The sequence below is a fragment of the Syzygium oleosum genome, unplaced genomic scaffold (genome assembly GCF_021117445.2).
Source record: "Syzygium oleosum isolate NSW1041296 unplaced genomic scaffold, Sole_v2.1 Sole_v2.07, whole genome shotgun sequence".
NCBI classification, from domain to species: domain Eukaryota; kingdom Viridiplantae; phylum Streptophyta; class Magnoliopsida; order Myrtales; family Myrtaceae; genus Syzygium; species Syzygium oleosum.
Genome location: NW_026607491.1, coordinates 3,275,943 through 3,290,153, shown reverse-complemented (window position 1 = coordinate 3,290,153; position 14,211 = coordinate 3,275,943). Strand labels below are relative to the sequence as shown.

The 14,211-nt window shown below is 37.5% G+C and overlaps 1 protein-coding gene across 2 annotated transcripts; it reads left to right on the top strand.

Annotated features, from left to right (window-relative positions):
• Positions 1-5,543: 5,543 nt before the first annotated feature.
• On the top strand, positions 5,544-9,296 carry LOC115690727 (V-type proton ATPase subunit G 1-like). Of its 2 annotated transcripts, XM_056312960.1 has the most exons (5): positions 5,544-5,610; positions 5,642-5,671; positions 7,033-7,128; positions 8,030-8,130; positions 8,888-9,296. In XM_056312960.1, exons 3-5 carry the CDS (start codon positions 7,038-7,040, stop codon positions 9,029-9,031), a joined length of 336 nt encoding a protein of 111 aa, XP_056168935.1. In that variant the 5' UTR covers positions 5,544-5,610; positions 5,642-5,671; positions 7,033-7,037; the 3' UTR covers positions 9,032-9,296. The 2 variants fall into 2 exon arrangements, with proteins under 2 accessions (XP_056168935.1, XP_056168936.1); XM_056312961.1 differs by lacking the exons at positions 5,544-5,610; positions 5,642-5,671 and adding an exon at positions 5,726-5,866.
• Positions 9,297-14,211: the final 4,915 nt, after the last annotated feature.

Genomic DNA, 14,211 nt, shown 5'->3' with positions numbered 1-14,211 from the left:
ATTCATTGAATTAAACGGCATGAATTAAACGCTCTTTCGCGGAGAAAATAAAGCATTTCTTCACCGTAAAGGAAAAAAAATGAAGCTAAATCGGAAATTTTCCTTTTAGAATTAAACCTAAGACTCCATTTGTTTCTCGAAAAATGAATAATATAGAATTTTTTTTCCTAAAAATAATCGCTTGAAATAATTAGTCCATGAAAATTAATCGAAAACAATTTTTATCTCGAAATATTTTCGTGGTTGATGAAATATATATAAACAATCCATTTTAAAAAAATATTTTCTAAATAATTTATTTTCCACGAAACAAATCTACACCGAGTAATCTTTTCCACTAATGAGCACTACCATTATAGCTTCCACACGAAAAAAGAAGCAATTGTGATTGTGCCATGGGCCAATGAAGAACTAGGCCTTCAGTCCAAAATAATTCTAGCCTACACTATTGGCAAATCGCTTGCGCAAACGGCTCATCCTTATTGATAAAACAGTAAAAATAATCTCTTTTCAACCCTCTTTGGTACAAAGCAAACGTTAATTGCACCTCAATCAGCAGCTAAGTCAGACATGTTTGATTAAGTTCTTAAACTGATTGAGTTTGACCAAAAAACACAAAACCTGATCGAGCATTTTCCGACCAATTTTGCGCCTGAAGTTGCCCGAAAATCCTTAATTTTTTTCGTAGAAAAATATAGGAGGAACACTGTCATTATTCACTGAAATCACGGGTAACAAATTGAAATTGGCCCCAAAACTTTACGTTATGTTTCATAATGTTAGTTTCATTATTTTATCTTCACGTCATACAGTGAGATTGTGGATATATAATTGACAAATTTGGATATAATGGGTATAAAAGTCCAATCGTCAGGTCCAAAGGTAATTGCACAAACCATGAATGAAATCTTGGTCAAGCCCAATCCTCAGGTCCAAGGTAATTGACGTAGCATCGGTGCTTAATTAGGTGGCTATCTTTAGTTACATATTATCTTATGTGTTTGTCAGTTCGTTAGTTTATAAGTAGGTGCTGTAGCAAATTAAAGTTTGTAGAATTTAAATTTATTTTAAAAATTATAAAAATTATCCAAGTCAGCACCGGTTATAGGATGACTGGCTTCTACGTCAGCGATTTTCGGTCAAAATTGGTTGGAAGAACCGAATTGACAAATTGTCATAGGGTTTAAAACTAGATTGGCCAAATTAAAAGATGTGGGACTGAATTGGCACGGGAAAATTATCTAAAAAGTCCTAAACCTATTGTACTTTTGCCAATTCAGTCATAAACCTTTTAAGTTTGCCAATTCAGTCCTAAACCTTTTCACTTCTTGCCAATTCAGTCCTAAGCCCTTTCACTTCTTACCAATTGAGTCAATCCGGTCAACGCTGACGTGGCAATTTTTAAATATTTTTTTTCGATTTTTTTAATTTTTCTTTTCTTTTTTTTTTTCTGCCCTTCTTCCCTTTAGCCGGTCCGGCGACCAACGACCGGCTATAGGCGCAGGCCAGATCTTACCAATTGAATTCATCCGGGCAACATTGACGTGACAATTTTTAAATATTTTTTTCGATTTTTTTTAATTTTTTTTCTTTTTTTTTTGTCCTTCTTCCCTTTAGCTAGTCCGGCGACCGACGACCGGCCAAAGGTGCGGGCCGGCGAGGTCGAGCCTCACCCAGACAAGGCGAGGCCGGCCTCACCGTCGCTTGGCGAGGTCGGCCAGCCGGCGGCGGCCAGTGAGGCTCACCCTTGCCAGTGGCCGCGGGTCGACCTTGGCGGCGAGGAGGGAAGAAGGAAGAAAAAAAAAAAAAAAAATATTAAAAAGTGCCATGTATCGGTGCGAAAAAAAAATTAAAAAATTGCCATGCGAATAGACTCAATTGATAAGAAATGAAAAGGTTTAAGACTGAATTAGTAAATTTAAAAGGTTTATGACTGAATTGATAAAAATGCAATAGATTTAGGACTTTTTGGACAAGTTTCCCAAATTAGCACAGGTACAATATGTTCGGATTTTTTGTGGTAATTTTCCTCGAAGACCTGCAGACTAACTCTTACTTCATCATCGAACTTTCCCCCAAAATCATCTTTTAGTTTTTGGCTTTTGCTCTGCGTCCCTCTTAACAATCGAAGTTCTTCGTCCCATCTCATCGTCTTTCTCGCCTCAGAACATTTTTAAATTACACACGCCCTTCAAAATTCACGTCATAAAAGTCTCCAAAGCTTCTCAGTTTACCTTTGTGTTTCACACCAAAATGATCATGGCCAAAGTTCTCCACTCAATACTCTTCTCCTCAATCATCCTTCTGGGCACGGCGCCCGATCCTTCTTCTTCGCAATCGCCACCGGCCCCGTTATCCACGGCGGGACCATTCGGACCGACCGCACAGATCCCGCCAGCCCCGTTATCCGCGGCAGAACCGCCAGGACCAACCACGCAAACCCCGCCGGCTCCGTCGCCGGGGGTATCTTTTGCTGGATATGCGGAAAGAGTGAGAGGTCCAGAGTTCGATGAACAAGAGACGTATGGCTTCTTAAGTGGACTCGACGGGAAGCAAAAGGCCGGGGCGGTGCTGATGGTCTTGGGTGGGTCGGGCCTTTTAGTTTATGGAGGATGGATGGTGTGTGAGAAAGTTAGACCGGCGAGCTCAAGGAGGAGGAGGTTCGGCCCTCTTGGTCAGCCGAGAAAGATGTGGATGGGATGAAAGTATGGTATTACCATAAAATTTGTCTTAATTACATAAGTAATTTTGTTATGACATATGAGATTATATAGTTTTCGAGTTCCTATGGGCTTTTTTATTTTTGTCCTCGGCCGAGCAACGATTAGAATTGTTCGTATTTTCAAAGCACAATGAATGGGTCTTGACAAGCGTTTTAGGGGCACTCTTTAACATTTTCCTTTTTTCAGTTATTTATATGGTTTTTTTGGTAATGTATTTTCAAGTACCTTATGCTCCTAATCACGAATCATCAACTATGTTAACATTTTATTTGTCATGCATTTTTATTACTTCACGTGGATCTTGGTCGCCTGGTCGGGTTGATATTGTTGTGCTTAGTTCAATTCAATTTACCTTGTTATCGTAACAATTAGTGCTTATAAAAATAATCCAGTTTTTCTTTATCTCATACTTTTCTTAGAAATAATGTTGGACATACCTAGAAATGACACATTTATCTTTAAAAACGTGGAAAAAAAAAAGGAAAGGTTTGCATTGCTTTGCCATCATGCATGCACCGCGCTGATGAGAGGATGAACCCTTAAGATCCTACACGGAGGTGGATTAATCAAGGTGCACAAAAGCCGACTTGAACACTACTTGATTGTTAAACAAGAAAAATAGAGAAAGAAAAATAATCTCCGGTCCAATGCACATTTGAGTTGGCTTGGTTATGTTTACGTAAACAATTTCCTTTTGTTTTTCAAAGCAGAAAGATAATTTTCCATCAAAAAACCGTTTTGTTGATTATGTATAAAAGCGATTATTTCAAAAATAAAGCCAGTGTTTTAAAAGTAGCAATTTTTGCTTCTCATAATCACGAAAGTAATTCTTAGCATGTTTAGTTTAAAATGAAGAGAAGTTTATCTACGCCCGGACAGTATTCTATTTCAGAACCTATATTTTCTTATTTTTCGCCACAAAAAAAACAAGAACTATCAGCACTCAAATTTTTCCGTGCGGGATAAAATAACAAATTCAAATCATAGTTGCATATCATTACCAGCTGTAGCAATCCCTCTCATATATAAAGTGATAACAAACCTTCTCTTGAGATTCACCCATTGATCTTGGAATGTTTTCCTTATTTAATAAGCAATTCGATTCATTCTTGTCCCCTCCATTGCCATCCAATAAGCTTGATGAGAGCCGTACATTATCCAAGCCTTTTAGCTCCGACGATCACTCCCCGCCCTCATAAGATTGGGTAGGCCACAGACTTTCCTTGAATCACCCACTTATTGGAGGAATCCTACTCTGATACCATTTGTCACAGGTCAATAGATTCTTGGCCTTTGAATAGCCCGTGCGGTGCTTGATGAGCCGAGAACTATAGGCCAGCATTCCTTCTAAAGATTGTTTTTAAGAACAGTATGGCAAATCACATCCTTTCATCGGATCATACCATGCCTAATTTAGCTCAGGTATCTAGTCTCTCAGGCAAGATATATTGAGCACTTCAACACAATAATTGGTTTCGACCTACCATGGCTTCATCAAAAGAGCGATATTAGTTCTCTACTAGTTTGTGCACGGGAGGTCATTTATGCTTTTGGAGCTCCTTAAAGTTATATATGTTTTATCCTAAAATTCTTAACACAAATGCCCGAATGCCACTCCTATCAACTAATTGTATTATCTCTTCTGCACTATTCACTATTCACCCTGATGGCTTAAAGCTCCACTTTTCAGTTCCTAAGGGTACGAGAGAATTTGGTGCATTTGACATTTTTGTTCACCTTTTAATAATTATAATTTGCTTTTGTCTACTATATACATTAATGGTATAGTTTCAAATTGTGCTATTTTGATTAGTTGTAACTAGGCGATATTTGTTTTGGTTATATAACTTACGACTGAATCATTAAGCAATATACTACAAAAAAATATAATTAGTACTTAGACACGACAACCGTTATGTATTAATGAAAATGATGTTAAACAATCCTTACTATTTGGCATTACCAAACATTGTTTTTCGTTGAGAAGCATTTGATAAATTGAAAATAAGTAAAAACAATTTTATGATTTTTAGATAAAAAAAATGAATCCAAACCAAATCTTATAAGTGAAGTGTAATTATATCGTTGGGCATATAGAGAGTGATCTAGAAATAAATTTATAAAAATTCTTTGGTGATGAATGTCCTTATCAAATAATAGTTGAGTAACGAATTATTGATCTTTCTCATGTAATAATGTAAGGGGGTTTGAATTCACTTTTTTAGGTTAACTTCCTTATTTATTCTGTATCGAATTATAAGTTATCTATATAATCTATATTATTATATAAAGCAAAAAGTACTCCCTATTTTTATGGGATATCCATCGTTTTTTTCTTTCTCAAATATCCAAATTTCACTTATTTTATAAATATTACATTCATGGAAAAATGCGTAAATTTATGATATTATGTTATCACTCAGATAAATAAATTCCAAATTCTATAATTCCTTTATTGTAAAAACCTTCTGAAACAATTTCGAATCTCAAAACGATTCTCTCTTTCTATATATATGTGCACAATTTCAGCTCTACATTATGCGTGTTAACCAATTTCTATGATTCAAATATTTCTCAATAGGGTGATCTTACATAATTTTAGGATGTCTCTTTTTCGGATAAGCGCAATAAGTGTGCATCTTTGTTGCTATACTTTAAAAGACATCTTGAAGCTCGCGCTAAACAAAAATCATTTCACGGATAGTAATGTTTCAAAAAAAATTGAAAAACAAAAAGGTAGAAGTCATCATAAAGGATTTTTTTTGGTCGAAATTATTATATATATATGTGTGTGTGTGTGTGTGTGTGTGTATGTGTGTGTGTGTGTGTGTTACTACTTGCTTTTATTGGCGTATCAGTATCAGAGAGTTGACAACTGCTCTTTGAAGTTTCTCAAAGCGTAGCGATCAGTCTTTGAATCGAATCTAAGACCGAACCCGATTCTTCAGGTACTCTCTCTCTTTCTCTCTGCATCGTGCGTTGCTCAGTCGCGTGTATTGGTGACGGCATATCTAATTCCGTCACCGTTCCCCGGTTCACCGTTTTGTTCATCAACCGTCCAGCCTTAGATCTTCGGTGAACTCTGGATCAGGGGTCACGGCGTGCTCGAACACACGATTCACGTCGAAGCATCTCTGTTCTAAGTTAGTTTATCTGTTGGGTTTGCTCTTTTCAAGTTGGAGAAGTGATTCTTGTAACTCTTTTGGCATTATATTAGTCATAAGATGTTGGTAACTGAACTGGGTGCTTTCGCGATTGGCTTATTGAAGGCTTTGGGGTTGGATCTTTGCTTGTGATCAGTCACGTAGGGGGTGCTCAATGCTTGAGAAGTTGTTCAATTACGTATCGGAATAAATTTCCGGCCTTTTCTCGTTGATCCGTGCCATAATCGTGTAGACGTTTTCTGTCTTTTTTATTGGCCTGAGCGGTATCAATCAGCAATCCGGGTATATGGTGGCTTGAGGATATTTACAGGAATTAAATGATGATTTTGTGCTGGAAATAGCAAACTGATAAGTTCTTTTCTTGTTTGGGCCCCTGGTCATTGGTTCGATCAAGAACCCTTGGTTCGTCTGTGACTTAGGTTGGTCAGTGCCATGGTGTAGGATAATCCCGGGTCTACTCCCACTAGCACCGTGCTGGTGCGACGGTGACAAACTTGCTCAAAACAAGCAGTAGCCTCATTCTGTGATGGGTGGGGAGCTCCTATAGTAATGCCCAGGGAGTCGCCGGTTTTGGTCGCCCCTTTCTACTGTTTTTAATGATAAAAAAGATTTGGGTTTTGAGCGAGACAATATCAAAGAGATTCATGAATGGAGAGACAATTTGTCAAGTTATTGTGTCAATCGTCATGTGTGTTCGATTGTTCTCGACCTTTTATTATATTTCTTTGCCTCTCTTGTAATTCTTTCGTTTTGGTTTCCTAAATTGTAATATTGCTATTTGTATTTGCTTCTTTAGTCACAGTGGCTAGTAGTTTTATCTCAACAGTTTCAAAGTTTTCGTTTCTGAGTTGGCAATTTCAATTCATTGTTTGCAGCCGCTAGTATGATGCAGAGTTTACTCATTTCAAATTCTCCTGATAAATGATACAATGTTATTTTCACTCTCTATTGTCTCATTAAGTTTACCCCAAAACTATGTGCTTGCTGGAATCTTTATATATACACTTTGAACTTCATTTTTTGAATGGCTTACTGAAGTCCTGAGTTTGTTGCAGTAAGAAGCAAAATACTTTTAACAACAGTGAGTGCTAATTCATAGTAATTTGTAACTGTTCTTTATGACTTACTTTTTGTGAAAACTTCAGCACCCATGGCAGCCAACAGGGGACAACAGAATGGAATTCAATTGCTTCTTGCTGCAGAACAAGAGGCACAGCGCATTGTCAATGCTGCCAGAGAGGGTAACATGTCTCTAAATCTTCTTATTGGTTTATTAGTTTGATAGCATTTCCATTTGTTTACTGGAATGAAGTTTGTCTACATACTATTACTACCCGTTAGATATGCCATCTAACACAATCTTATTCCAGTGCATTTACTTTTGTCTTGACTGGCATGATCTCAGTGCTAGTTGTTTGCTCTGGAGAATTAGTACTCTAAGCTTGTGTATGGCCATTAAGATCTTTGGAGTGGATCTAATATGAGATGATAAGATAATGTATATTATAGTTAACCAGATGCAAGACTAGTTATACACACATCTAATCCCTTTTTCTAACGAAGAGGAATCCTATTTTAGGTAGGTAAACCATGGGGCCATAAAATGCCCCACTAACCTCTTGGACAAGGGAAAACATGAGCAAATTTCAAGTGGTAGCCCAAATATGGAGTTTTGTGATATCGTGGTGTGAGAATCTGAATCTATATTGTGCTCCTAATTCACACTTACCAACTAGTTGTTAAGCACGTAGTCAACGCTGTGGGATTAAGCATATCCAGTCCTTGTATGTTCCTTTTATATTTTTTGGTCGAACAGTCCTTGTATGATTGATTTGGCTTTGGCCTGAGAAAGGAAAAAAAAAAAAAAAACTAACGAATGAAAAAGGATGAAGGGCACGTGTCCTTACATCCGAGCGAGGTGACGGTTACTGGGTACAGTTACCCAGACAGTACCCCTGCGCCCCACAATGATTGTCTGTGGAGCAGTAAACTAGCATTAGTATATTTTGAATGTTACTATCATGCACTGGATTTTGGATTAACATAATAAACATGTAACATCACTTCATAAGCTGTTACTTGCTCTTAGTAAGTGCTTGTTGTTAGATTGGTATAAATAGAATCTCAACTGGTTCTTTACAGCGAAAATGGCTCGGCTAAGGCAAGCCAAAGAAGAAGCAGAGAAGGAGATTGTTGCGTTTCGTGCTCAAATGGAGGCTGGGTTTCAGAGCAAGGTGGCAGAGGTAAGAATAGGAAAGAAGTCAAACTAGATTTATAAAAAAATAGTTGTTTTGACTCCATCTAGTATCCTTATTTGGTATTCCCGTTTGTGAAGGAGAAACACATGTAATTAGAAGTTCAAAATGACAAAGCTTTGCAGCTCTCTAATACTTGAAAAGTGAAGTTCAATTGGGATTGGTTGCTTTCTTTAAATTCAGCGAGTCTTTGTACTTGATAAATTTATGATCTTCTTCGTGTGGTTCTATCTGATGACTATTCTGTGGCCACAAGGACTCTGGATGTACAGTACTTATGTAAATATGCATCAATAAAAAATGGGATTGCATGATTATTTACTGACCAGAGCAATAGTTAGGTTGATTTTAAGGAATCTGTTCACTAAAACTTGTTAAGCACTTGGTGTTGTCTTAAAGGGAACTTCAAGTTGCTTTCTTGGGTCATAAAAATTTAGGATAAAGAAATGTCTGTTGGAACCAAATAATAGCAGTGAACTGCTTGTGTACTTATGCTTGCGCAAATCTCATGCCCTGCACTTGTTCAGATTAACATATATTCATCATAAAGTCTTAGTTTGACAAGCTCTGCAGCTTTTGCCGAAGCACATTACAACCATTGTAATACAGCATGAATTAAATTTCAGAATTTTATCCTCCTTACATTTAGGAGCTTGTATTGTATTCTCTTTATAATTGCTTGCGGTAGGCTGGTCCGTACTGATTGATAAGTCTGTCCCCATTTCCATGTGTGCCAATCAAGCAGAGTAGTGGAGATTCTGGCGCTAACGTCAAGCGGCTCGAGCGAGAAACAGAAGCGAAGATAGAACACCTGAGGACGGAGGCCACGAGAATTTCTCAAGACGTCGTGCAGATGCTGTTGAAGCATGTGACCACTGTGAAGAACTAGGGGTGTCGTGTAAGTGAGGCGCGAAATTGCTCGAGGGCGCCTTTTTTGTGTTTGCATATATTTATCGGTGCTTTCTTGCTGGGTTTTACGATTTCATTTGTTTTTTTCCTGATGGGTGTAACTAGTCCTATGTGCTGCCGTGAATCTAGCTTTTTATGGTGATTCAAATAGTGAATCATGTCCTATATAAGAAGTCATTACTCTTTGTTTGTTGTCTGTCCAAAGAAAAGTTTCATATGCTTAAATGGAGATGTCAGTTTTTGAAGCTTCGTTTGTATGTCCTTTCTCTGATCTGCATAAGCTCGGTTCAGTTTTGGTGCAACTTCACTGAAAGCAATGAAACATGCTTTTGGGGCCGATCTCCATCCGATACTACAAATGATCACTGGTTATACTCGCATATGAACAAAACCAGAGCATATGAATCAACAATCATCAAGGTCTTCACTGGAGCCATTTTTGTCTGCATAGACTATACGAGACCAAATCAATGAACGGGCCAAGCTGGGTTAGAGTTATTAGGCTAGACAGTAAGGCTGGGCTGGATCCAGCCCGACATGAGGCAAGGAAACCTTGCCCAAGCCTGTCATTGCACGAGGGACTTGGGACATTTTTTTTCCTAAGCAAATTCAAGTTTGGGTGAGTCTAGTCGAGCCTAGTCGAAATCCGGGCGAATATGAACATAAGTTCAGTGCTTGTGTGAGGAAACAGTTGTGCTGTCAATGAACCAAATGGTAAGGCTGGATATCTATGGGACTTGCATGAGGAAGAGTTCTACGAAGCTTATCAAGAAGCATCACGAGATTAGTCTTTTCAAATCGATATTATATAGGCTGCCGACGAAGTTTGATACTACGTAATCGCAAAGTAATTATAATTCAGAATTTCCATGATCATACGGAAGTATCATTGTGCTATCTATTTTAACTATTGTTCATCTAAAATTTTAAAAACTCCAATCCATGTGAGCAGGGAATTGCTAATTATATTATTAATAAGATTGCTTCGTTGAGTATTTAAAACAACGATATCTGTTTTAGATTGTTATTAGTTGAGCTAGGCAATTTGGACGGGAAAAGTATTAAGAAAGATTTAAACCTATTGCGCTTATGCCAATATAGTGATAAACTTTTCAATTGTACCAAATGAGTCCTAAACCTTTTAAAAATTTTCCAATTTAGTTCTTCCGACCAATTCTAGCCGGAAATTGCTGACGTGGACGCCGATTATCCTACGTGGCACGACCGACACGAACATAGACAATTTTACAATTTTAAAAAAAGATTCGAATTTTTTAATTTATTTGTTCTTTCCTTTTCTTTTCTTTCTTCCTTTGCCGGTTGTCGGGCCTCGATGGCAATAGGCAACCGACCACATGATAGGGCTGACCTCGCGAGCCTTTGGCAAGGCTTGTGCTCGCCAGATCCTGGCAAGCTCGAGCCTCGACAGGCTTGGGCGAGGTTGGCTAGGCCGGCAAGGTTGGCCCTCTCCTCTAGCCAGTCACTGGGGCCCGGCGATAGGCGGAAGGAGAAGGAAAAAGAAAAAAAAGAAAGAAAAAAAGAAAATAAAAAATTATGAAAAAATTCGAATTGTTTAAAAATAATTGTAAAAATTGTCTACATCAACAATTGCCAGCCAAATTGGCTGGAAGGATTAAATTGGCAAATTGTCAAAATGTTTGAATTCAATTGGCACAAATACAATATATTTAAAACTTTTTTGGTACTTTTTTTCCAATCAAGACTTGAAACTTTCGTTTCTTTAACGTGTACACGAAGCCATCTAGCCTCCATGACGTATAGATGATGATTATCATTATGTTACACACAACATTTTTTTTTATATTATAATCTCTTTAGGAGTTTTTAGGATAATTGTTAATTGTTTTCCTCTTGAAAAGGTCTTAGGGATGTTGCAGATCACATTAGAAATTCTAAGCACCTTCTTTTCCGCGATAATCTGTATGGTAATTAGACCCTAATCTCCTATCATATTGCCACATTACCTGTTTGTCATAATTACCACTTAGAAAAAGGAAATCTGTGTATATGTGGACTGATCCATCAATCGCCAGTATTGAAGGGGACGATGCACTAACCTTAAAATCCAAATGATGGATCTGGGAGACTGCATCAGTAAAGATTAGTGACCTTAGTATTTGCTAAATCATGCAGTCCTATCCTTAATATCATCAAATCCCTAAGTCAACCGAATCATAATCTTGGGTGCTTCGAATTTCCATTTCACTGATTGTTCGTGTTTGAGGAAGTATAGGTCATTGACAAAAATTATGACAATCTTATCTCGGCCAATTTCTACATGATGGTGGGCATATAATCTTGATGTTCTGATTTTGTTACAAGGTTTGATGCAACTTGGTGAGTAGTTAGGGGTCAAATGGATTAACCGAGAAAGGTGGGGATAAAAATGAAAAGAGGAGAAAATGTGAGGAGTTCTAGTTAAAAAAGAAATTTGCAACCAAACCCAAAACCTTTTGTGAAAATTTCCGAGAACCAAGGAAAAGATCACGAATGCACAAGCCGTCCAAGCACTATCTTCAAGGATGAATTCTGCCGTTCGGGTAGTGCGGAAAGTAAGACGTGGCTACTTCAGGATTCAACAAACCTCTTAATTAGTGTGTATTTCACTATTCGGGCAAAGTGAAAACAACGAGAAATGCAAATACTAAACAGCTAGTTTGATTGAGTTTAAAGTGAGAAAAATTAGAGGTTTAAAGGTAAGCATGTTTGTTTTATTGTAAAATAGACTTTTCCGGATAAGGTCAGGAGACAAAAATAAAAATTTGGTGGAAAGAAACTTTTGACCAGGCCTCACATGGAGGTGAAATCCAACTTTACACTAGGATCGAGCCAAGCTTATAAACACGAGCCCAACATCTTTTTCTTGTTGTTACCAAGTTCGTAAAAAACCCATTAATAAAAGTGAATAAGAGAGAGTTTCTTAAATAATGCCAGAAAAGGAAAAATAAGAGAAGCAAGCTTTTTGAAATACTTTTCTACAATCCTAATCTTTGTCCTATTTTATTCTATCCAATCCTAATCTTTGTCCCGACGACTAAGCTCGACCTAAATATTTTGGTTCTAATTGATTTTTATTTCAACATTTTGGTTTGGACTGATGATGCAACAAGAATAGATAACAACTTGTCGTGATTTATAATGATATAAGACATCCCACTACCCATCAAAGTTATGTACGAAAGTTCAATGAAAAGGATATTACAAAAACATCAGCTTGCTGAAAGATGATAACCATAGAAGTAGCAGCTGCAATTATAGTTTTTTTTTTTTCACTTTGATATAGCATGTCCCTTCCCTTTCGGTGGACTAGCTTAATGCCCCGTGAGTGGAAGGATAACGAAATCTTCACAAATATGATTATGCATGAGAATCAAATAGCAAGGAACATTAGGTGAGCTTAGTCAGAAAATGCAATTAGTACCTTCCAATTAGTACAATCAGTACCTTTAAAAGTAACTTAGGGTTTTATAACATTATATGAAAAAAATTTCAGGACTCTATTATACATTGCCGGTAAAGTTTAAGGCTTTCGATGAACTTTTCTTCCCTCAAAATATTTCAAAGTCGTATTATGGCGGTTCATTAATTAGAAGATATTACTATAATGGAGGATATTTAAAACTGCAAGAGTGCCTTTTCCCTTTAACTAACCAGTTAGTTTAATCTCTTTCGATTGGCTAACTTTAATCATGGTTCTAGTCATTACATTGATCGAGAGAAAGCTGGAAAATCACCAAGTCATTAGCATCACATAGTGGTGCCAGTCACTCACTTTTTATAGAGCAAGCTCATGATGAGAAAAGACTATAGTGTAGAAGGCCACATCACTAGTGAATTGACTAATGAGCCAATTGCAATCAGAAAAGAGAGGATAATGGTCAATCTTAAAGGATCTTTCCATCAAAGAGATGAGGCCAAATGAGGGGATGAGTGCCGCAGATCTTTCAATCAATTCATAATCAAAGTTCTCTCTTGACACTTCCATTCAATCACCACTGAAGTTCAGTTGAGTGGACGAGCGTGTTTGGGCTTGAGCCTCTAAAGACCCAAAAGGCAAAAGCATTTGCTTTCTACTTTTTATCATTTTCGAATTATACAAAAAAAAATTGAATTTTCGGCTGGATTAATCTCATGAACACATGCAAATTGCTCTATCAATTAACATGCATTAGATAAGACTCTATGCATAAAGTGACAGGAATGACCTCCAAATTACTTTGAATAGGGACAATAAGTGCCGGATTTGTCGCATCTAAAATAAATGCTTAACCACTCAATCAATCCCTCGATGATCAAAAGAAAAAGGAATTCCGGTCTTTTGCACACTCGGCTGTACAGTCTTGTTTCATTGATGGGGTTTGTTGTTATACGTTCAGGTGCATCTACATGTACCTCATGATCTCGTGAAGACAGGTTCTGCAATTTGAAGGGCGCAATTTCCCGGATGCTGCATGGGGAAACTGCGCATTAGTTTCTCCTCCTTTTTTGTCGGTTGGCCACTGTCATTTTCGTGGCTTTCGAGATCTCATGGTACACCCTAGAGCAAAGGTGACTAACACGAATGAAAATCTATTAATTGCATACCTGCTCGAGGGTACGTTTGGAGCTTTTGCAGCGTTAAAACTTTGCCAAAAGCGGCGATGCACCATGACAATAATTTCTAATAGGCACTCGAGCTCAACTCCGTTTTGGAAAGAGAACTATAAGCTGCAACAGCAATGGTGGAGTACACGATGGAAACCAACTTTTGAACTGCTATACATTTTATCGCTCTTTTCTTTTTTTAAGAATATGCAGTATCCGAAGTTTGTAGTTCAATTATTCCTTACAAAACCCGATAATTGTCCGGCCCATATGCATCGGATAATGTTCAATCCAAAGGGTGATTGGTGTGACCCTTGGGATAGTAATATGAGTAGATGACATTGTGATTTGAACACTGATTCTGCTGGATTCAAATTAAACGCTTAATTATTCAGCCAATTCCTTGAGGATTAATTGCTATGCCTTTGGCATGCTTTTGTGTTCAAGCTCGCCAAATGCCTTTTAAAAGCTGTCTTTTCTTGGAAGCTAGATTAGGTTTATTAGAAAAACACTATGGAGCAGTGCGGTGTCTTTTAATCATATCAATGAGTCTTC